At 43.4% G+C, this 23,939-nt stretch overlaps 1 protein-coding gene across 12 annotated transcripts in view; it reads left to right on the plus strand.

Annotated features, from left to right (window-relative positions):
- LOC110503950 (myocyte-specific enhancer factor 2D homolog) overlaps window positions 1-23,939 on the plus strand; it is a 78,741-nt gene that overhangs the window by 50,178 nt on the left and 4,624 nt on the right. For 4 of the 12 annotated variants that reach the window (XM_036972730.1, XM_036972719.1, XM_036972723.1 and 1 more), the window contains exons 4-12: window positions 2,504-2,641; window positions 6,492-6,699; window positions 8,648-8,704; window positions 13,169-13,347; window positions 14,334-14,363; window positions 17,733-17,844; window positions 18,163-18,349; window positions 19,531-19,599; window positions 21,922-21,972. In XM_036972730.1, coding sequence (XP_036828625.1) covers window positions 2,504-2,641; window positions 6,492-6,699; window positions 8,648-8,704; window positions 13,169-13,347; window positions 14,334-14,363; window positions 17,733-17,844; window positions 18,163-18,349; window positions 19,531-19,599; window positions 21,922-21,972 — 1,031 coding nt within the window. Of the gene's footprint in view, window positions 1-2,279; window positions 2,415-2,503; window positions 2,642-6,491; window positions 6,700-8,647; window positions 8,705-13,168; window positions 13,348-14,333; window positions 14,364-17,732; window positions 17,845-18,162; window positions 18,350-19,530; window positions 19,600-21,921; window positions 21,973-23,939 lie in introns of all 12 variants that reach the window. The other 8 variants (XM_036972757.1, XM_036972747.1, XM_036972785.1 and 5 more) reach the window with 8 other exon arrangements.

A 23,939-nucleotide genomic window follows, 5' to 3' on the forward strand; every position in this document is an offset into this window, starting at 1 on the left:
ACTGGAGCCAGCGTCTAGCTCCAGTTGTCGGATCCTCACCTCCTTGTCGATTTTCATTTTCCTAATTTCTAAATCAAACTTCATCCATCTATCTTTTTGCTCCATTTCCAAACAGGCCAGCCTCACCTTTAGCCTTGCAGTTCCGTCTGAACGACCCAAAGCAAAAGATAAGGGGTCATATCAGGGCAATGTAAAGGGGGTACGAGCAACTCCTTCCTCCGCGCCGTCCTCAGACTTGGCATCGGAAGGTCTACCCGTCTCCTCTCCCTGAAGCCTCCCTCTCCCCATCTTTCAACGACAAAATTAGTTCTCACTAAACCCTCCCTGACTAGCACCAAAGCTCAGCCTTTCGGGCTTTCTCAGGGACGAAGAGTCCATAATCATCAGCTACGGCGCAAAGGTCTACTTTACGCAACCCCACCAACAGAGGGCGCTTCAGTAAACTGGGAGACTGCTGAGGCAGCCATGGTACACAGCAGCCTACTGAACACGCGTAACTAAACAAGTCATCCAAACTCAACCTACCAGCACACCTCAATCACAGAGAGCTCAGAGCAGCAGGGTCCGGTGGGTTTAATGATCCCGGATGAGCCCCCATTATGTTACCTACACCTCTTGGAAGAGGGAACGCAACACCCTGCTTCACTCAACTCCCCGTGGAGTGAAAGAGGTGTAGGTGACTGTAGGTGTGGGTAAGGATGAGAGGCAGAGAATATTACCGTTTACAGGGAATATATTCTTCCTTCATACGGTAATTTGGGGGAAAGGGGCTGGACGGAACCAAAGTTAAAGAGCCCCCTCTCCTACCTTACCTACCCACTACTTACTTATTCTTAAAGCCACTTGGCGTGCTAACCAAAATACTGGGGGTGGCCCACCCAGGTCTTACCTAGTGTGCATAGACAGATAACATACTACGGGTATATGTATGCCCGCAGGCCTATTGCCTAAAGACTCCCATGGTGCCTTCCCCTTCCCCCCTGGGAACAAAAACAGAATAATTACTAACGGAAATTAACAATTTCAAAAACACTGAGTCCTTTTGGCATACACATACTTTACAAAAACTGTCTAACCAACACAGCACATACCAATAAGTTCTCTCTCCTAACAAAGGAACACTGGCTTTTCAAGCTGGAGAAGGAGTTGGTAATTGCAGACAGCTGTGTCTTTTGACGAGAGGGCGGGGTCAGAGCTCCAATCTGCAATGGGACCAACCAATCAGCTGATTGGAATCCAGGAAGCCATCCTGAAACATATACACATCCAAACACATACAAACCCAAAACACAGAAACTGGGGAACGTAACACCATCACAAAGCCTCAATCCTATAAAAAATTTGTGGGCAGAACTGAAAAAGCGTGTGCGAGCAAGGAGGCCTACAAACCTGACTCAGTTACACCAGCTCTGTCAGGAGGAATGGGCCAAAATTCACCCAACTTATTGTGGGAAGCTTGTGGAAGGCTACCCAAAACGTTTGACCCAAGTTAAACAATTTAAAGGCAATGCTACCAAATACTAATTGAGTGTATGTAAACTTCTGACCCACTGGGAATATGGTGAAAGAAATAAAAGCTGAAATAAATCATTCTCTCTACTATTATTCTGGCATTTCACATTCTTAAAATAAAGTTGTGATCCCAACTGACCTAAAACAGGGAATTTTTACTTGGATTAAATGTCAGGAATTGCGAAAAACTGAGTTTAAATGTATTTGGCTAAGGTGTATGTAAACCTCTGACTTCAATTGTAGATATTCCATAAAAAATCTGTCGTTTCCAGCTACAATAGTAATTTACAACATTAACAATGTCTACACTGTATTTCTGATAATTTTGGTGTTATTTTAACGGACAAAAAAATTAGCTTTTCTTTCATCAAACAAAGACATTTCTAATTGGCCCCATACTTTTGAACTTGTGTGTGTGTGTGTGTGGGTGGATGAAAATGTTAGTCATTGTCCAGTGATAACTCCTTATTTCAGACATCTTTGTTGATATGTGTAGAGTAAACCTTTAAAGGTGGTTAGCTTCGAAACGGTCATAGATGTTGTGAACATTGACATTGACCTTCCTGGAATGGATCGATTTTAAATATTATCTGAGGCTCAGAATCATGTTACTGGTTTTGTTCGAATGCCATCGCTGTTCCTTTCCTTATCATTATTAGAATTTAAATGATGGTACAGTCTGGTTAATGGGTGTTGTTGACATAATTGTGCATGAAAATGAAATGTTTTCCTCCTTCCTCTGCTTCTTCCTCCTCTAACCGCTTCAGACGTTGCGAAAGAAAGGCTTTAACGGTTGCAACAGCCCCGAGCCGGACGGCGACGACTCCATCGACCAAAGCCCGTTAAACGATGACAAGTACCGCAAGAACGAGGACCTGGATATCCTGTTCAAGCGCTATGGCGTGAGTACCATCGTCCTCTCGTCACGTTCTCTAACCTCCCTCTCTCTCCTCTCCTCTCCTCTCTCCGTTGTGGGAACGAACGGACCAAGGCTCTGAACAAGAAAGAGCACCGGGACTCAGAGAGCCCAGACCCCGAGGAGCCCTTCTCCCTCACCCCCCACACTGAGGAGAAATACAAAAAAATTGACGAGGAGTTTGATAAAATGATGCAGAGCTATAGGCTGTCAGTGAGTACCGTGAGCTGTACCAGAACTGCTGTGTTACCAGTCCGGACTGGATTTTACCCAGATCCGGTTGCAGACAGCAACCCAAATACTCACAGAGCACCCCACCACCCCCCACTCCTCTCCATCTCTCACCCACCTCTGTACCCACAACCCCCCTCTGATCGTGTGTGCCTGGGCAAGGATGTCGGGGCGCGGAGCTCAACAGTCTGATTGGAGAGTGGTCACAGGTCTCAAGAATCATTCATAAGCTATTGACAGATTTCATAAAGACTACATAAAAGTGGCATATGAGGATGCCATGGTAAACGGGGCAAAACTTCTCATTTTTCATTGTCACCCCATTGTTAGTGTGAGAAGAATCGTACAAGATTCATGCTTTTCAAGGGCGTTAGTTTTACAGATAAAGTGTGGCCATCTAGGTTCGGATAGGCTGTTCCTCATTTCCAGGGTGTTTTTCAGACACTCTCCAGGGCTGCCTCATAATTGGCACGCTGCCACGGTTTATTGCCTCTTTTATTCCTCTCTCCGGTGCCAATTTTTTTATGATTCATTATTTTCCACCAGGGCTCAATAATGCCATTAACGTCAGTTTAATGAGGAGCACTCAATTTCAACCAGGCTTCCTGTCTGATCTGGCCTCCCTGTTGGTCACGAGGGATGGGACTTTGTCTATCGAGTTCCCGTTGGGCCAATGTGAAGGACTTTACTGCTCACAGGATGAGCTGAACTGGAGATATACACACCTATCCCTGACTTAAGCCCTGTTTTTTTAGAATGTATTATACAACATGAACTACAATGTATTGCGTAATCTGTATTATGCAGGATATTGTCACTAAGACAAAAAACTCAATGGTGATGGAAAGGTTTTGTTCTCCAAAACTGATAATATTATCACACACCCAACCACTCACTTACTTACATTAAAGCAGCGGTTCAGCAAAAAAGTTTGTCTCTCTATTGAATGAGTTCAGTGAATACCACTTATCCTGCATTTAACCTAAGCCGGATCTCCAACACTTTGGTGTTTGTGTAGAAAGAAGAAGAATAGAATTCAATCTGCCACCCCCTGGACAGTGTAGCTCCCACCCTAGACGATTGGAAGCAAGCTTGCACTGGCTTTGGCCCCCCATCCCCCACCTTGCCCGGCACACCTTTCACAGGGCCTACTGTAGCAAACAGAAGCATACAGCACCAATCTCCCTCAACAGCATCATAATCTACCAACATGACAGCTAGGGGGCTGGGATATACACGCTTAATCCCACTCGTACTGCAATCCCCGGAGTCGAGTAGAAAGTGCTAGGGAGCATAGGGAGGCTAGGCAGGCTACAGGCATGTACAGGATTATAAGGCTAGACTGGAACTTGCCAATTGGTGACACAGCTGATTTAGCTTTTCAGATTTAAGAGATGTTCCTTAATATTGTTTGCAATGTTATGTGTTGTGTTAGTTTGAAATTGACTGTGACTGTCAGAAAATTTGTACTAAAAAGAGACACATTTTCCTTATTTCTCTGTCATTTTAAATTATTTTAGAAATGTTTAAAGCACCTGTTTTCCCTCCTGTATTCCAACAATACTAAGATAAAAGCTGACCATTATTTTTGTGAAACGATTCGATCTAATTGGATTATACAGAGTATTCACTGGTAAGATCAACATTGTAGTCAAATATCAAGGACCTTTAAAGGTCAACCGAAAGTTGTTTGAAAGTTGTTTTTGTGGTTTTAATCCGTCACTGCTAACAAATAGGATGAGACGTTCCCAAAAGTTGAAAGGAAAACTTTCAAAGGCTTCTAGGACAAGAGGGAGGGAAGGAAAGTAGGGCATTGGTTTAATTCATTCTGATACCCTCGCATCTAGGAAATACACCAATGTAGCACGCCGCTGAGAAAATAGGTTTGTTTTTTGTTATGCTGTTGAAGGCCTTGAGCTGCCTTCAATGAACCCACTTAGCCCGAGGAAAAGCTTAAAGACTATTATTTATCCAATATGATTCATTTTAGGGCCTTTATAATGACATGTACTTGACACAATGAATGAGTCACTCTACTCTAGTATTCAAATTATGTCCACGGGTAGTTATCTGACCTAACGTAACAATACCACTGAATAACTTGTTATCCAAGAGATATCCGTCCAAATGGCACAGCACAGTTTAGTGTACATCAGTGTAGTATTAAACACTATTTTAATGAGTGTACGATAAGTGTATGTAGGAAGTGCTGTCCCAGGGCTGTATGCTCCACGTTTCCACACCTCTGCCCCATCACACTAACCCCACTTCCATCCCTCCACCCATCCATCCATCCATCCCTCCCTCCTCTCTGCCTGACCAGTGTGCAGTGCTGTAACCTTCTGCCTTATATTGTAGACTACCTCTCCAGACGCCAGACCTGCCCACCAGCTTGCCCAGTAGGCTTACCCATTTGGGCTTTCTCTCTCTCTGTCTTTGTCTTTCTCTTTATTTCTCTTTTTTTATTTTCTTCTCTCCCCTACCCTCACTTGCACTTTCTTTCTTTCTCTGCCTCTTTCTCTCTCAGTTTCTGGTGCTCTGGGATTTGAGACATCTCTATTACTGTGGAGTCCAAGTCAGATTGGTTTTGTCACCATAGTCCCCTGAACATTCTTGCCATATACCACATATTGAGTGAGGTTATGTACGTGACATGACACCCTCGCAGGTCTTATGGGGCAGAGGAGCTACAGCACTAGTGACAGCCCAGATGCTTTTCTGTCTTTACGTTACCTAGCACTGTTGTTGTTCGTCACTAGAACAGGATAATGCAGACAAAGACTAATACTCAGTCTACTAAAATGCTATAAAGAAAGGAAAAGGTTACACTCAGTCTTGCCACATTAACAAATAGTTTGTCACAAGAATGACAGGACTCTTATCAGATTATGACAGATACATTACAAAACACACAATACCAAAAGAACTTAGTCTCCTCTGCTCTCCTTTCTTCCCCTGTATAGCATCGCACATACATCCCAGATGTAAACTTGTGGAATACGCTGTAGGCTAACGGGAAGGAAGGTCGATATGATGGACAGAGTAGAGCATCTTCTTTCTCTCTTTTTAAACTGGGTCCCACTCAGCACATACAGTACCAGGCCACGCTTGGCCCATATTCTATATATAGAGGCCCTGCCTGCTTTATGCTATGATGAGGAAAACAGGGTGAAATGGGTTACAGGCAGAAGAGTGGACAACCCTGGCCTGGGTCCTGTCTCTGACTAGGACCTGGTGTTGGTCTGGGTCACATGGCTAGTAATATTTAGCTGACTCAGGACCGGTTCAAAGCTATTTGCTAACTACACTTCTTATACTTTGATAAAGCAGTCTTTGATACTTTAGAGAACGTTTTAGTGACTAGTTATATGCATTTTTAAGGGTAAACGTTTACTTCAAGGTAAAATTAAGAAAATCAGCAGTCAACTTCAGGTAGAGGCTACATATCAGATACTCAAATTTCCAAGCTCTGTGCAAAAATAAAACACTTTTATAGTTTCTCTTCAATTTTCCCTGCAATTAAAGATACTATGTGGGGATACTATGTGGAGTGTCTAGATGTCTAGATGTCATATTATACATGTCACCAATAACCAATGCAATAACAATCCCATGTAGCTTTTATGATGTACACATAACCTTGCATGTGATCTGAAAGCAAACACTTTTTCAGCTTCTTGTTTCCACAAGTCACTTGCATGGTAACGAATCATGTGTGTGTGCTTGTGCGTGCACATGCTTCTGAGAGTGTGTGTTAGTGTCTTTAACATTATACATGTGCCCATCGTGCGGTTACATTTCTAAGCCCCTCCTCTTCCTGTCTTTTCTCCAGTCAGCCGTCCCACAGCCCACCTTCTCCATGCCCGTCACGGTGCCAGTGTCCAATCAGAACGCTCTCCAGTTCAGTAACTCTGGTGGCCTGGTCACCACCTCCTTCGTCACCTCCACCCTCACAGACCCCCGCCTGCTGTCGCCACAGCAACCATCTCTCCAGAGGAACACTGGGTCTCCAGGGTTACCACAGCGACCGGCCAGCGCAGGTAAGGAACAGAGTGGACGGTGGTTAATGGTTGACTTCATCACAAGTTTTATTTGTCACATGCACAAGTACAGTGACATGCTTGACTTGCAAGCCATACACAACAGTGCAGTAATTTAGAAAAAATGCATTATCAAAATGGTGTAACTAATGATACAAAATAAGAAACAGGAGAAATAAGAGAGGAAGCTATATACGGGGGCAGTGCCAATACAACATGTGCAGAGATACTGGAGTATTTGAGATGTACTGTACATGTAGGCAGGGATTAGGAGAAAGTGTCTGGTAGCAGGATAGATGATAATAAAGTAGTAAACAGTATGGCAGCAGCATACTGAGTGTAAATGAAGGCGTGATAGGCGGATTATACAAAACATTAAGAACACCTGCCCTTTCTTTGACAGACTGACCAGGTGAAGGCTATGATCCCTTATTGATGTCACTTGTTAAATCTACTTCAATCAGTGTAGATGAAGGCGAGGAGACAGGTTAAAGAAGGATTTTTAAGCCCTGAGACACGGAGTGTGTATGTGTGTCATTCAGAGGGTGAACGGGCAAGACAAAAGATTTAAGTGCCTTTGAACGGGGTCCGGTAGGTGCCAGGCACACTGGTTTGTGTCAAGAACTGCAACGCTGCTGGGTTTTTCACGCTCAACAGTTTCCCATGTGTATCAAGAACGGTCCACCACCCAAAGGACATCCAGCCAACTTGACACAACTGTGGTAAGTGTTGGAGTCAACATGGGTCAGCATCCCTGTGGAACGCTTTCAACACCCTGTAGAGTCCATGCCCCGACAACTTGAAGCTGTTCTGAAGGAAACAGGGTGGTGCAACTCAATATTAGGAAGGTGTTCATAATGTTTGGTATACTCGGTGTACATGTAAACAGGGCTGAAAAGTGACTTGTAGCAGGAATATATAAATATTTATTGTAATATACTAATGGTAATATATACATGTAAACTGGATAAATGGTGATGACAATCAATAATCAATGAGCAGCAGCGTAGTGGTAGTAATAGATCAAATCAATAATCATTTTAGCGGCAGGGGAGGTGTGAGGGGGAGCAGTAGTTGTTAGCCATTGAACAGTCTTATGGCCAGGGGATATAAGCTTTCGTAATCTTTCAGGCCTTTCTCAGACACCACCTAGCATGTATGTCCTGGATTGCTGAGAGCTCAACCCCAATGATGCACTTGGCTGTCTGCACCTCTGGTCCTTCCTGTCGAGGGTGGTGCAGTTGCCATACCAGACAGGATGCTCTCAATGGTGCAACTGTAAATGTTCCTAAGAATCTGAGGGGCTCTGCCAAATCGTTTCACCCACATCTCTGCTGGTGTGAGAGGACCATGTTAAGTCCTCAGTAATGTGAACACTGAGTAACTTGAAGCTCTTGACCCTCTCCACTGCGGCCCCGTTGATATGGATCGGGGTGTGCACCCACTCCGGTTTCCTGTAGTCCACAATCAGCTCCTTGGTCTTGCTGACGTTGAGGGAGAGGTTGTTGTCTTGGTACCACACTGCCAGGTCTCTGATCAGGCCTACCATCGTCGTGTCATCAGCAAACTTGATGATGGAGTTAGTTGTGCGTGGCCACACAGTCGTGGGCGAACAGGGAGTACAAGATGGAGCTCAGCACACACCACTGAGGGGCCCCCCTGTTAAGGATCAGTGTGGCTTAGGTATTGTTACCACCTGAAGTTTACCCGTCAGGAAGTCCAGGATCTAAGGAGGTGTTCAGTCCCAGGTTCCTGAACTTGGTGACGAGCTTGGCGGGCGCTATGGTGTTGAAGTCTGAGCTGTAGTCGATGAACAGCATCAATGTTATGAATTCAGCATTGTTCATGTTCTTCATCTTTTCTTAGCAATTGTTACCATTCACATCCACTCGTATGTGCAACTTGTCCTTTTCAACATGGCCGCCGTCTTCTGTTCTTACCTCCACAGGTGCTCTATTAGGAGGTGAACTGAACAACTCCAATGGAGGATGCCCGAGCCCAGTTCGTAAGTGACGTCTACTTCTGCTAAAATACCTAGTTGGGTTTGAGTAGTTTTTACCTAGCAAATAAGATGATACTGTATACACAGTGAACTGCGTCTCTCTGTTGTAGCTGTGACAATAGATATTTAGCTTGTTAGTTTTTACCCTTCATGGCTTTCCTTGATGTGATGGGAGTTGTGGGTTATAGTTAAGCATAAAAGGTGTATGGATTACACTTTGGGACAGACTCCACTGTTTGATGGAAGAGAAAAATATGTCAGGATAGCTGGTCGATGGCAACCGCCACAAACACTGACACTTATGTACTCAAACACACACATACACACACACCTGTTGGCCAGCGACAGCTGAGGGTCACAGGAAAGCCACTTGTAAAAAGCTCAGGGGGTTGATGGGAAAGAGAACGAGAGAGAATGAAAGACTGAGGAAAAAGGGAGCAAGAGGGGTAGAGAGAGACATGAATGACATGAACACTCTGGCCTAGCATCTACGCCGTCTCCCCACCCCCCTTCGTCTGTCTCCCCTGACCCTGCTTTCTCCTTTTTGCTCTCTGTCCTTCTCTCCCTCTATCGCAGCTGTTCCCCCATGCCCCCCCCCTTCCACACACACACACACACACACACACACACACACACACTCTAATCCCCCTGGTTCAAACTGTAGGCAGAGCCATCTCCTCAGAGGTGACTTTGACACCCGCCAGAGCCTCACTTCTAATCTAATTCCTCTCGGCATACAGTCATAGGTAGATGACAGTATTATCAGATATTGTGCTACAATATCTTCCCCAAAACTGAATGACTGTATTATTGTATTGAGAACAATATGTTTATCTATTTGTGACTAAGGCACTAAGCACCAAATCTTAATTTACATTTTGTGAGCATAGGTTTGGCTTTCACATTGATATCAATGAAAGACTCGTACGACAATGAGTTACACACTCATATTTGAAGTTTCAGAATCAGACCCAAGTCACAAAGTCATGGAACAGGGACCACAGTAGTCACGATGCCTTTCTCTCTCTAAACTGGGGTTGTCTCAGTAACCCTCCAGTGCAGTAAACAGTGCAGTGGTCCCAAGACGCAGCTCAAGTGACTTACCCTGCTAGCCCGCTGTCTCTCTTTCTCTCTCTTCCCCCTCCTCTCTCCACGTCCCGTCCTCCTCCCCCTCGCTCTATCGTTCTCAGCTGTTGAACACAGAACCAGGCTCTGGGCTCAGGGAATGTCACCATTGACGTCACCCGGCATTCCTGAGATTCCCACACCCGGCACTGGGTGTAATAGGAGTAGAACCTGGGAGAGAGAACACACACACACACTCACACAGCACACACACTCAAACAGCACACACACTCACACAGGTACACACTAAAACAGATATGGTGATGCATACATACAACACATAAACACTTAGAAACATACATGAACGTACAGTTGAAGTCAGAAGTTTACATACAGAAAGGTTGGAGTCATTTAAAACTGGTTTTTCAACCACTCCACAACTTTCTTGTTAACAAACTATAGTTTTGGCAAGTCAGTTAGGACATCTACTTTGTGCATGACACAAGTCATTTTCCCAACAATTGTTTACAGACAGATTCTTTCACTTATAATTCACTGTATCACAATTCCAGTGGGTCAGAAGTTTACATACACTAAGTTGACTGTGCCTTTAAACAACTTGGAAAATTCCAGAAAATTTGGTCATGGCTTTAGAAGCTTCTGATAGGCTAATTGACATAATTTGAGACAATTGGAGGTGTATCTGTGGATGTATTTCAAGGCCTACCTTCAAACTCACTGCCTCTTTGCTTGACATCATGGGAAAATCAAAAGAAATCAGAAAGACCTCAGAAAAAAAATATAGACCTCCACAAGTCTGGTTCATCCTTGGGAGCAATTTCCAAACGCCCGAAGGTACTGCGTTCATCTGTACAAACAATGGTACGAAAGTATAAACCACATGGGACCATGCAGCCGTCATACCGCTCAGGAAGGAGACGCATTCTGTCTTCTAGAGATGAATGTACTTTGGTGCGAAAAGTGCAAATCAATCCCAGAACAACTGCAAAGGACCTTGTGAAGATGCTGGAGGAAACGGGTACAAAATTATCTATATCCACAGTAAAACGAGTCCTATATCGACATAACCTGAAAGGCCGCTCAGCAAGGATGAAGCCACTGCTCAAAAACCGCCATAAAAAAGCCAGACTACGGTTTGCAACTGCACATGGGGACAAAGATCGTACTTTTTGGAGAAATGTCCTCTGGTCTGATGAAACAAAAATAGAACTGTTTGGCCATAATGACCATTGTTATGTTTGGAGGAAAAAGGGGGAGGCTTGCAAGCCGAAGAACACCATCCCAACCTTGAAGTACGGGGGTGGCAGCATCATGTTGTGGGGGTGATTTGCTGTAGGAGGGACTGGTGCACTTCACTAAAAGGATGGCATCATGAGGATGGAAAATTATGTGTATATATCGAAGCAGCATCTCAAGACATCAGTCAGGAAGTTAAAGCTTGGTCGCAAATGGGTCTTCCAAATGGACAACGACCCCAAGCATATTTCCAAAGTTGTGGCAAAAAAATGGCTTAAGGACAACAAAGTCAAGGTATTGGAGTGGCCATCACAAAGCCCTGACCTCAATCCTGTAGAAGATTTGTGGGCAGAACTGAAAAACGTGTGTGAGCAAAGAGGCCTACAAACCTGACTGAATTCACCCAACTTATTGTGGGAAGCTTGTGGAAGGCTACCCAAAACATTTGACCCAAGTTAAACAATTTAAAGGCAATGCTACCAAATACTAATTGAGTATATGTAAACGTCTGACCCACTGGGTATGTCATGAAAGAAATAAAAGCTGAAATAAATAATTTTCTCTACTATTATTCTGACATTTCACATTCTTAGAAAAAAGTTGTGATCTTAACTGACCTTAGACAGGGATTTTTTTACTAGGATTAAATGTCAGGAATTGTGAAAAACTGAGTTTAAATGTATTTGTCTAAGGTGTATGTAAACTTCCAACTTCAACTGTATACTTACACAAACACATGCATGGATGAACATTCACATAGACACATAATGAATGTGAATTCTTACACACTAGAGCCCTGTTGTTCAAAGAGCCCAGGGCCTGGGGCCAACATCTGACTAACACACGTACTTTCTCCTCCTTCTTCTCCCTCTGTTGCTGGGGTAGATGAGTGAGTGTCCGGTTTCTTAGAGGAAGGACTGAGCGAGTGTCTCTGTCTGCTAGGTCGGGTACAACACAATAAGCCACCATCGCCCTGTTCCACTTTTCCCTCGGCTGTGGCTCACACTCACCTAAATTCCCATATTCCCATCCCTAAACACCTCAGTTCAAAGTAACCTTCACTGGCTGCCCAGAGTTCTTTATCCAGTTGTGAATGGCGTGAGCAAACTTATGATAACTGTTACGCATTTGTATGTTTGATGGAGGTAGTGTGTTATTGATACTGCTGCCACATGAGTCTGGAACAAACATCATTCGCTCCTTGCCACCCTTCAGTGTGTGTGTGTGTGTGTGTGTCTGAACTGAAGTATGTGTGACTGAGATGAAACGGTGTCACATGCTGGTAGCATCTGGGACACGTCATGGAGCAACTTTTATCTGCTGTCGCAGAACCCTGCCCAGCTCTAGGGAGTGTGTGAGCGTGCGTGCGTAGTTGTGTGTCTGACTGTGTGTCTGCCCACAGTACGTTCGTATGTCTCTTTGTATCTCTCTCTCTGTCTCTCTCTCTCACTCTCTGTCTGTGTGTGTCTACTGTCTGTGTTTTGCCTGGTTGTGTTCCTGACAGTGCTGGGAAAGTCCCCTGCTCCCCCATCCACACAGTGAGCCTGTCTTTCTTTGAGTCAACGGCTCCTTTTAACCAAGTAAGGGGAAATCAGTCTGACGGTCTGTCCCATGGCAAGAAGGAATGCTGTTGTCTGAGTAGCTTGATGCTGTCCCAGATTAACACTGCTCACCATTGAGCCGTTCGATGGATAGACCTTCATAATGAGTGAAACCAAAACGAAGCGTATGCTGTTTGATTTGTTACAAATATTAGAGGTATTTATTTGTTTTTAATTGTGTCTTATGAGACAACAACACATTAGGAGGTTGGAATGTCTTGAGTAATAACAAAAGGTTGTTTCTCTTAGGGGTGTCTCACATGACATGAACTAAAGGGGACTGTCTGAATGTTGACATGCTGTAGGGATGCCGTAGGGTTGACATAGGTGTGACATTGCTCCTGTAGAGAAAAGCTATGACGTTTTGTAGTGTTACGGTGTAATGCGTGAAAGGGTCAAACGAGTAATGTTTACAGATTCATGCTGTTATTCACAGTGTTACATTTGTCCTACAGTAAGTGAGAGGTATACACACACCACACAAACACTCCATACATTCCTTAACACCATATTAATATCTCCTCTCCGTCTCCCTCTCAACCAGCGAACGGCTACATCAGTGCCAGGGCCTCCCCCGGCCTCCTCTCCGTCTCCAACGGCAACAGCCTGGGGAAAGTAGTCCCGGCCAAGTCTCCACCTCCGCCCAGCCCTCAGATGGTGAACAGCCGCAAGCCTGATCTCCGGGTCATCACCTCCCAGAGCGGCAAGAGCCTGATGCAGCTGGTGAGCCGCAGAGAGATCTACTATGGGAGCCCTACTGGCCCAAACTGAGTCTGTTGTTTTCTCATATTGATAAATGCTTCATTGGTGTCCCGCCAGTCACAAAACAATGGGTTGCTGAATCTTTATGAATTTTTGGTATTTGGTATTTTATTAGGATCCCCATTAGCTGTTGCAAAAGCAGCAGCTACTCTTCCTGTGGTCCACACAAAACATGAAACATAATACAGAATGACATAATACAGAACATCATTAGACAAGAACAGCTCAAGGACAGATCTACATACATTTTTTAAGGGCACACAGCATACATATCAATGCATACACACAAACTATCTAGGTCAAATCTCTGTTCCTTCTGAGATAAACATTTAATACCTAAACTAATTGTACGTTGTTTGATTTGTAAACTGTTGAAATATGAGAGGTATTTATTTATTATTGTGTCTTGTGATTCAACTCAACATATTTTAGGAGGTTGGGATGTCTACAGTAATAACTGAGTTATTAATACAGAGTTTTGTTTCTCAGAGTTGTGTCACTCGGAAGTGCACATTTTTCTACAAGACAGATTGAAAGTCAATATATATAAAAAAATATTTAAAAAAATAAAAAGAGTTCTTAACAGGGCGTGTTTTTTATTTCTTTATTTCAAGTCATTATTAGTTTATAAAGTAATTGAACAATTAAGGACAGCAATTATAGTAAGATTAAATTCAAAGGTTGATTTTGGCACTCAAACTGAGTGTGGCTTTAGACTGTGCTAAAGAAGAATTGATGTCAAAATGCATCCGTGCATCTCGTCATAATTACTGTTCTGAATTTGATATTATTGTGAGGAAATAGCCCCCTGGATGCTGATCCAAGTTCAGTTTTGCATTTCCCCTTAATGAGCCCAATGGTTAAGGTTAGGATTGGGGGGCTGATCCTAGATCAGCAGGTTAGTACAGAACTGTAACCAGTGTTCTCTGTCCTACTGCCCCCTGCAGACCGATGAGGAGCTGGAGTTGGTGAGTGAGGTGAATAGAAACTCCTCCTAGACTTGACTGTGATTGCTGTGTCAACACTGTGATCTCACAGGCATGAGTGTCATACTGATATACTGTCATACTGGTATATTAGTAAATCCTGAGTATACAGTACTTACAGTGTAGTATCGAATAGGAGCACAGTACAATGTACAGTACCAGTCAAATGTTTGGACACACCTACTCATTCCAGGGTTTTTCTTTATTTTTAATATTTTCTACATTGTAGAATAATAGTGAAGACATCAAAACTATGAAATAACACACATGTCAAAATATATTTTATATTTGCGATTCTTCAAAGTAGCCACCCTTTGCCTTGATGACAGCTTTGCACAGACCAAAGGACAGATTTCCACCAGTCTAATGTCCATTGCTCGTGTTTATTGGCCCAAACAAGTCTCTTCTTCTTATTGGTGTCCTTTAGTAGTGATTTCTTTGCAGCAATTCGACCACGGAGGCCTGATTCACAGTCTCCTCTGAACAGTTGATGTTGAGATGTCTGTTACTTGAACTCTGAAGCATTTATTTGGGCTACAATCTGAGGTGCAGTTAACTGTACTGAACATATCCTCTGCAGCAGAGAACTCTGGGTCTTCCATTCCTGTGGCAGCCAGTTTCATCATAGCGCTTGATGGTTTTTGCAACTGCATTTTCCGGATTAACTGACCTTCATGTCTTAAAGTAATGATGGACTGTCTTCTCTCTTTGCTTATTTGATCTGTTCTTGCCATAATATGGACTTGGTCTTTTACCAATTAGGGCTATCGTCTGTATACAGTGCCTTTGCGAAAGTGTTCGGCCCCCTTGAACTTTGCGACCTTTTGCCACATTTCAGGCTTCAAACATAAAGATATAAAACTGTATTTTTTTGTGAAGAATCAACAACAAGTAGGACACAATCATGAAGTGGAACGACATTTATTGGATATTTCAAACTTTTTTAACAAATCAAAAACTGAAAAATTGGGCGTGCAAAATTATTCAGCCCCTTTACTTTCAGTGCAGCAAACAATCTCCAGAAGTTCAGTGAGGATCTCTGAATGATCCAATGTTGACCTAAATGACTAATGAGGATAAATACAATCCACCTGTGTGTAATCAAGTCTCCGTATAAATGCACCTGCACTGTGATAGTCTCAGAGGTCCGTCAAAAGCGCAGAGAGCATCATGAAGAACAAGGAACACACCAGGCAGGTCCGAGATACTGTTGTGAAGCAGTTTAAAGCCGGATTTGTATACAAAAAGATTTCCCAAGCTTTAAACATCCCAAGGAGCACTGTGCAAGCGATAATATTGAAATGGAAGGAGTATCAGACCACTGCAAATCTACCAAGACCTGGCCGTCCCTCTAAACTTTCAGCTCATACAAGGAGAAGACTGATCAGAGATGCAGCCAAGAGGCCTATGATCACTCTGGATGAACTGCAGAGATCTACAGCTGAGGTGGGAGACTCTGTCCATAGGACAACAATCAGTCGTATATTGCACAAATCTGGCCTTTATGGAAGAGTGGCAAGAAGAAAGCCATTTCTTAAAGATATCCATAAAAAGTGTTGTTTTTAAAGTTTGCCACAAGCCACCTGGGAGACACACCAAACATGTGGAAGAAGGTGCTCTGGTCAGATGAAACCAAAATTGAACTTTTTGGCAACAATGCAAAACGTTATGTTTGGCGTAAAAGCAACACAGCTGAACACACCATCCCCACTGTCAAACATGGTGGTGGCAGCATCATGGTTTGGGCCTGCTTTTCTTCAGCAGGGACAGGGAAGATGGTTAAAATTGATGGGAAGATGGATGGAGCCAAATACAGGACCATTCTGGAAGAAAACCTGATGGAGTCTGCAAAAGACCTGAGACTGGGACGGAGATTTGTCTTCCAACAAGACAATGATCCAAAACATAAAGCAAATCTACAATGGAATGGTTCAAAAATAAACATATCCAGGTGTTAGAATGGCCAAGTCAAAGTCCAGACCTGAATCGAAATGAGAATCTGTGGAAAGAACTGAAAACTGCTGTTCACAAATGCTCTCCATCCAACCTTACTGAGCTCGAGCTGTTTTGCAAGGAGGAATGGGGAAAAAATTCAGTCTCTCGATGTGCAAAACTGATAGAGACATACCCCAAGCGACTTACAGCTGTAATCGCAGCAAAAGGTGGCGCTACAAAGTATTAACTTAAGGGGGCTGAATAATTTTGCTCGGCCAATTTTTCAGTTTTTGATTTGTTAAAAAAGTTTGAAATATCCAATAAATGTCGTTTCACTTCATGATTGTGTCCCACTTGTTGTTGATTCTTCAAAAAAAAATACAGTTTTATATCTTTATGTTTGAAGCCTGAAATGTGGCAAAAGGTCGCAAAGTTCAAGGGGGCCGAATACTTTCGCAAGGCACTGTACCACCCCTACCGTGTCTCAACACAACTGATTGGCTCAAATGCATTAAGAAGGAAAGAAATTTCACAAATGAACTTTTAACAAGGCACCCTTGTTAATTGAAATGCATTCCAGGTGACTACCTCGTGAAGCTGGTTGAGAGAATGCCAAGATTGTGCAAAGCTGTCATCAAGGCAAAGGGTGGCTACTTTGAAGAATCTCAAATATAAAATATATTTTGATGTGTGTTATTTCATAGTTTTGATGTCTTCACTATTATTCTACAGTGTAGAAAATAGAAAAAAAATAAAGAAACCCTGGAGTAGGTGTGTCCTAACTTTTGACTGGTACTGTATGTTATAGAATAGTGTGTAGCCATGTATACATACTATGTGTGGTAAATCCAAAATGGAGCAAAAGCTCTCTCTGTGAATGCATTGTATGTATCTTGGCACGTGCATGGGTCAACTCCATGTGTGTGTAATCCATGTCGGGTTGGGCAGGAGGAGGTCATTGTGTGTAGTCTACAGTATTCTCTGGAGTGTGTGTATCCATTGACTAGGACAAACTGTTACAAGGTGACACCAATGGCACAATGACCTCCACCCCTGGAGCGTCTGAGCCCAGACTCACACACTTATCACCACGCACGCACCAACACACACACAAACACAATCACTTTATCGCTCACTCTGGTTGTTCTGCCCGATGCATGTCTCTCATTCAATCCGCATGACTCTCCATTGAGTGGAACACTTCCTAACACCTCTACCAACTATTCTTTCACGTGGCTGTGAATGTTGGTGTTTTTGTGTCATAGAGAAGTCAAGAACCGTACAGGCCAGGATGTTCCCACCTTTGTTTGTATTTGATACTGTTAGTGAATGTCATGGTACTGCGTGGGCACAACATTTTTGGTTTAAAATAAGTCTTTACTTCCTGATGTTCAAGCGTTTTTCCTGTGTCCTCTGTCTTCCCAGAATGCTCAGCGGTTAGGTGGTTCTCAAGGGAATCTGTCCACGCCAGTGGTTTCCGTGGCGACGCCCAGTCTCCTAGCCCCCTTCTCCGCCATGCAGACGACCTACAACACTGGTGAGTGAAAGAGGACAAGGGTACTCTCTGCTCACGGGCAATTGGGCACACACTGTATGTCTGTAGTGTGTCTTAAAGCAAGTGTATTAGGACCCGTGGATGATAGAAACACAAGGGTGAATACTTTTGATTCGTTTATTCAGTTATTCTCTTTTTGTCAGTCTGCTCTGTAATTGCCCTAATTGGCAAAGGCAGAAAGGAGCGGAATTTAACACTATAAGTGAATCCTATGCATATTCACTTTGAACAATGTGTGAGTATTTCTCTCCCTCTCCCTCTCTCTCTCTCTCCCCCTCCCTCCCCTTCCCTCCATCTCAGAGTACCAGCTGACAAGTGCGGATCTCACTGCGCTCCAGACATTCACGCCATCAGGGCTGCTGCCTAGCAACATGTCCACCTGGCAACAGCAACCAGCAGTGTCTCAGCAGCAACAGCAGCAGCAACAACAACAACAGCAACAACAACAACAACAACAGATTAGCTTGGCGTCACTCAGTAACTTGGTGTAAGTACACTTCACCTGTCACCCTATTGTATGACTGTGGCTAGCTGCACCCTAAACCAGTGGTATTCAAAGTCAGGGTCACAACCCCTTGTAGGCTCACGGGGGAACTTTAGTGGGTTCACCCCCCAAATAATGTAAATAATAAAATTAAGAGTATAGATTATTTTGTGGAATAATATACAAAAAAACTATTATTGAGTAAATGTATTTATTGGTTTCTTTTCATTTTGATAAGAGATGAAAATGCAATTCATTGAAGGTTGTGTCATTAGATTGAACATTGTATCTCTTGATTTGAGGTAGGATGGGGGAAATTCTTGGGTTAAAAATGAGGTCCCCAGAAATTCTAGCTGAAAAAATTGGGTCCCCACTGCCCTAAACGCAGATATCGGCGTTTAGGGCAGTGAGATTCAGAGAATTAACCCAAAACCCTTTCCCAAAACTATGTGACCAATCTAGTAGTAACTACTCTCCCATGCCATCCCTCTGTACCTACCTGTACTATAGCCCTTAAACACACATGCACTTACTGTATGCATACAATTTCATCAGCAATTCTGACTCACCAAAGCCGTGCGTCAATGGCATTTGACATGAAATTAAGGATTTTTCCTCGAGAGCAGCTTAGCATGGTTGCTAGCTACAATAAAGACCCAAACTGTGTACACCTCTGACCGTCACTGGTATCCACTAGCTATGGTATAGTATGCATCAGAGGAGGCTGGTGAGAGGAGCTATAGGAGGACAGGCTCATTGTAATGGCTAGAATGGCATATATGGAACGGTATCCAACATATCAAACATACGGAAACCACGTTTGACTTCGTTCCATTGATTCCATTCTATACATTACAATGAACCCGTACTCCTGTAGCTCCTCCCACCAGCCTTCTCTGGTATGCATGTACCTCCACTTTGAGTTTGAGTATGTCAGAGGCTAACCTAAATAACTCCCTCTCCCTTAACATCTCCCCGCGTGGATCCAAGAGCACTTTAGGTTTAGGTGTTCGTTGACCACCTGCTGAAGGCTAATGCTAGCTAGTGATCCTCATTAGCCGTCAGCTTTGTCTCGTTACTGGCATTGTTAGAGCTAAATGCAGGTTTCTGTGATTGTGGCGGCTAGGCTAGCCGCGGGGTAGCTGTATGTAACCGCCTGTTTGTTCTCCCCCTCTTGTCCACAGCATGTGGGGCGCAGAGAAACAGAACGGGGAGATGGCTAACTGCATCTCCAATTTCGCTGCTAACCTGAGGTGAACGAATTAGCATCTAGCGCTACATGTGTGGTTATCGTCATGCTTTTCCTGTCTGTCGTATCAAATTAAGTTTGTGCGGCTCTCAGGTCGGGTTCAATTCTGATGAACATAATGAAGGTATAACAGTTTAGATTCCATGTAACTTACACTGTACATTTACATTTCTAATTTCGAGCCCTTTTTCTCCCCAATTTCGTGGTACCCAATTGGTAGTTACAGTCTTGTCCCATCGCTGCAACTCCCGTACGGACTCAGGAGAGGCGAAGGTTGACAACCATGCGTCCTCCGAAACACGACCCGCCAAGCCACACTGCTTCTTGACACACTGCTCCTTTTACCCGGAAGCCAGCCGCACCAATGTGTCGCAGGAAACGCCATACACCTGGCGACCGTGTCAGCGTTCATGCGCCCGGCCCATCACAGGAGTCGCTAGAGTGCGATAGGACAAGGACATCCCGGCCGGCCAAACCCTTATATATCTTGTTTCTGAGGCTTTGAGTGTTGGAACCAAAGAGAGAAATATGCAGGAATATGGCAGCCGCCCCGCACCTTGTGTTTCAGTCTCACAGGACAGCATTGACTCACACACACACAAACACACACCAAGAATGAGTAATGTAGTCCTCCTTTTTTGTCTTGAAGCACATGTCTATTTATCTCTATATCACCTGGATGGCCTGACAGTAAGATCAATAGTCAGATTTCACCCATCCATACTTCATATAGATCAGTGAAACTGCTGCTTCAAAGTAAGGCACTTGAACAAACCGTTCTCATTTTGCCCTGAAGAGCAAGTTCCTCCCACGATTTGTTCTCTCACACAAGCGTTTGATTACATAGGCTATACGTACAGTCCCACTGTTTCTGTTATTTATTCCCTTGCACGGTAGCCGCAGTGAGCAGACACTTCCAATCAAAGGTGATTGACGGTTTTGCACTGCGAGCCTCGCGTTCCCTGTCAGCCCTGGTTACTCGCCGTGAGAAGCGAGGGAGAAATGATTTCTGCAGTCTTTTTCTCCCCTTCCTTCTCTTGCACTGAGTGGCCAGTCATTCCAGAGCCTCCTGTAAAGACTCACTGCAACTAGCGTGCACCTGTTGACTAGCACACCAATCTAAATGTTAATGCTGTGTCAAGGGTGTCCCGCTAGCCTTCCCGCGTTGACTTGTTTACTTGTTTATTGAATCGTTTTCCACACGTCAATTGCTGCCTTCAGCCTTGCAGGATGTATTGGTCTCTATGTTTGAAGAACCCAGCTGATGCATTCAGGAGATAAAGGATCTGAGTTGAGGAGTTTTAAGGGGTTTTGGAGAAATGCTTCCTGTTTAGAGAACATGTCTGTCAGTCAGTCTGTCCTTGCATTAAGGACATGTCCTTTTGCATTGGAGAAATGGTGCACACACACAACTCGCTACCTCAGTAAGTTTACAGGTGGCAGTTATTGCCATTACCTTGCTATCCGTCTCACTATTAACTCGCTCTCTGTCTGTCTCTTCCTTTCAATATCTCCCTCTCTCTGTCTCACTCTCTCTCTGTGTCTACCTCTGTGTGTGTGTCTCTCTCTCTCTCTCTCTACCTCTGAGTCTCTTTCCCTCCATCTCTTTCCCTCCATCTCTCTCCATCCGTCTCTCTCTCTCTCTCTCTCTCTCTCTCTCGCTCTCTCTCGCTCTCTCTCGCTCTCTCTCTTCTCTCTCCTCTCTCTCTCTCCTCTCTCTCTCTTCTCTCTCTCTCTTCTCTCTCTCTTCTCTCTCTCTCTTCTCTCTCTCTCTTCTCTCTCTCTTCTCTCTCTCTTCTCTCTCGTCTCTCCTCTCTCTCTCTCTAGCTGTTTTATTCAGGGAAAGGCTTACCTTTATGTCTCTACCTTACGCATGTTTTACAATGTACACAGAAACGAATAGTTGTTTATGTACACACTGCTGATTTGTGTGCTGTGCACATAATATCCTATTTAGTTCAGAGAAAGCTCCTTTATCCTCAAGGAATAGATTGTTTGCACAGACAACCGGATAGGGAATCATTGTGTCAACACATCCACTCCAGCTTGATTACACTACATTGCAGGAAAGGGAAAAATAATAGAATTGATAAAATAAAATTGATTTAGGGACTAGATTGATGTCTTGGTCAATACATTCAAAATGATAAGTCTATAATTACATTTTATTTAGTAAATTAATACCCAATGTTTGACTAATTTTGAATGTAAAATGATTTAGCCAAGTTGTTGGGCTGTCTGTTATGTACATCAATGGAGAGCAGGTTTCTGAATCACCCTCCCTGTGTTAGTTTCTCAAACTTTCTTTTTTACCCTCCTTTTACAGCATGGCCTCTCAATCAAACTTGCTATTTGGCAGGGAAGAGGGTCTCTGCTGGTACTGTATATCTCCTCAGTCAGAGGAGGCTGGTGGGAGGAGCTATAGGAGGATGGGCTTATTGTAATGGCTGGAATGGAATAAATGGAACTGCGTCTAACATGTGGTTTCCAAATGTTTGATGTATTTGATACCGTTCCATTAATTCCATTCCAGACATTACAATGAGCCCATCTTCCCATAGCTCCTCCCACCAGCCTCTATCTTCAGTGTATAACTAGCGCCACAGCATGGCACTGTTTCCCAAACCTGGTCTTTGAGGACCCCCATGCATGCTGGTTTTCATTTAAAACCAGATCCAATAATTATTTGACAGAGACTCCATATGGAGATGCTGGTAATAGTCATCCTTGAAACTCACTATTTATTGAGAGAATGGTTTAATGTGAAAACTGTGCACACAATGGTCCTTCTGGACCAGGTTTTGGGAAACGGCACTATACTGTATTGTAACCATGTGCTTCTGACTACGCTAGCTGTGTTAGCGCCCTGAGCTAGCCTGAAGAGCGAGCCTTCATCACTGTCACCAGCCTGCTGACTCTGTTAGTTTTGTTCTCCATAGCAACAGGACCCTTGTGGCACTATAATCCATCTACGTGTACAAGTCCATAATGCCGCGCTTACACTTGATAAAGTGACACATAGTGGCAGAGTAACACAGTCAAGGGTTTAGGGAGTGAGTGTGGACATGAGCGAGAGTAGGTGTGTGTGTTGTAGGGTACAGAATCACATTCTTGCATCTTTTATTGTGCAACTGTGAATATATAAAATAATATGAATGGGTCATTGTGCCCTATAAGTACACTATCTTAAAGGCCCAGTGCAGTCAAAAACATGATTTACCTGTGTGTTATGTACAGTGAGCAAAAAAAGTATTGGGACAGTGATTCTTTTTGTTTGTTGTTTTGGCTCTTTACACCAGCACTCTGGATTTGAAATGATACAGTGACAAAATGCAGACTGTCAGTGTTAATTTGAGGGCATTTTCATCCATATCTGGTAAACCGTTTAGAAATGACAGCCCTTTTTGTACATAGTCCCCCCATTTAAGGGGACCAAAGGTATTGGGACAAATTCAAATTAAAGAAGTAAAAAGTTTTTGGTCCCATATTCCTAGCATGCAATGATTACATCATTGTTTTGGTTGTGTTTCACATTATTTTGTGACCAATCATTTGAGTCACTTTTATTGTAAGTAAGAATAGAATATGTTTCTTAACACTTCTACATTAATAGGGATGCTACCATGATTATGGTTCATCCTGAATGAATGGTGAATAATGATCACTGAGAAAGTTAGACACACATATCATACCCCCCAAGAATGCTAACGTCCCCTGTTATTCTAATGGTGAGAGGTTAGCATGTTTTGGGGATATGATATTTGTGACTTTCTCACTCATCATTATTCACGATTCAGTACTATCCATAATCATGGTAGCATTCACATGAATGTAGAAGTGTTTAGAAATACATTCTATTCTTATTTGTCCCAGTACTTTTGGTCCCCTAAAATGGGGGGACAAAAAGTGCTGTAATTTCTCAACTGTTCACCCGAAATGGATGAAAATACACTCAAATTAAAGCTTGACTGGTTAGCCTCGTGGTATCATTTCAAATCCAAAGTGCTGGAGTACAGAGCCAAAACAACACAAAATGAGTCACAGTCCCAATACTTTTGGAGCTCACTGAATATTTCCACACTGAGGTTGGGATAATACCGTGAAAATTATGATATACCCTTTTAGTGTAAGAGCTGTTTGAAAAAACTTTTGGGAAAAAATGGCAGCCTGTTTTTGTGGGATGGAGTTTTGGCCTGCCTGGTGTCATCACCAGGCGGTAAATTAGTGAATAGACCAATAAGAGTTCCAAACCTCTCTGCCAATAACAGCTAGTTTTCAGTTTTCCCCTCTACACTCGTGAGAAATGTCTCTTTGCTAAGAAGCTATTTTTGTTTCTTTTTTACT

This window comes from Oncorhynchus mykiss, chromosome 3 (genome assembly GCF_013265735.2).
Source record: "Oncorhynchus mykiss isolate Arlee chromosome 3, USDA_OmykA_1.1, whole genome shotgun sequence".
In the NCBI taxonomy this organism is placed as follows: domain Eukaryota; kingdom Metazoa; phylum Chordata; class Actinopteri; order Salmoniformes; family Salmonidae; genus Oncorhynchus; species Oncorhynchus mykiss.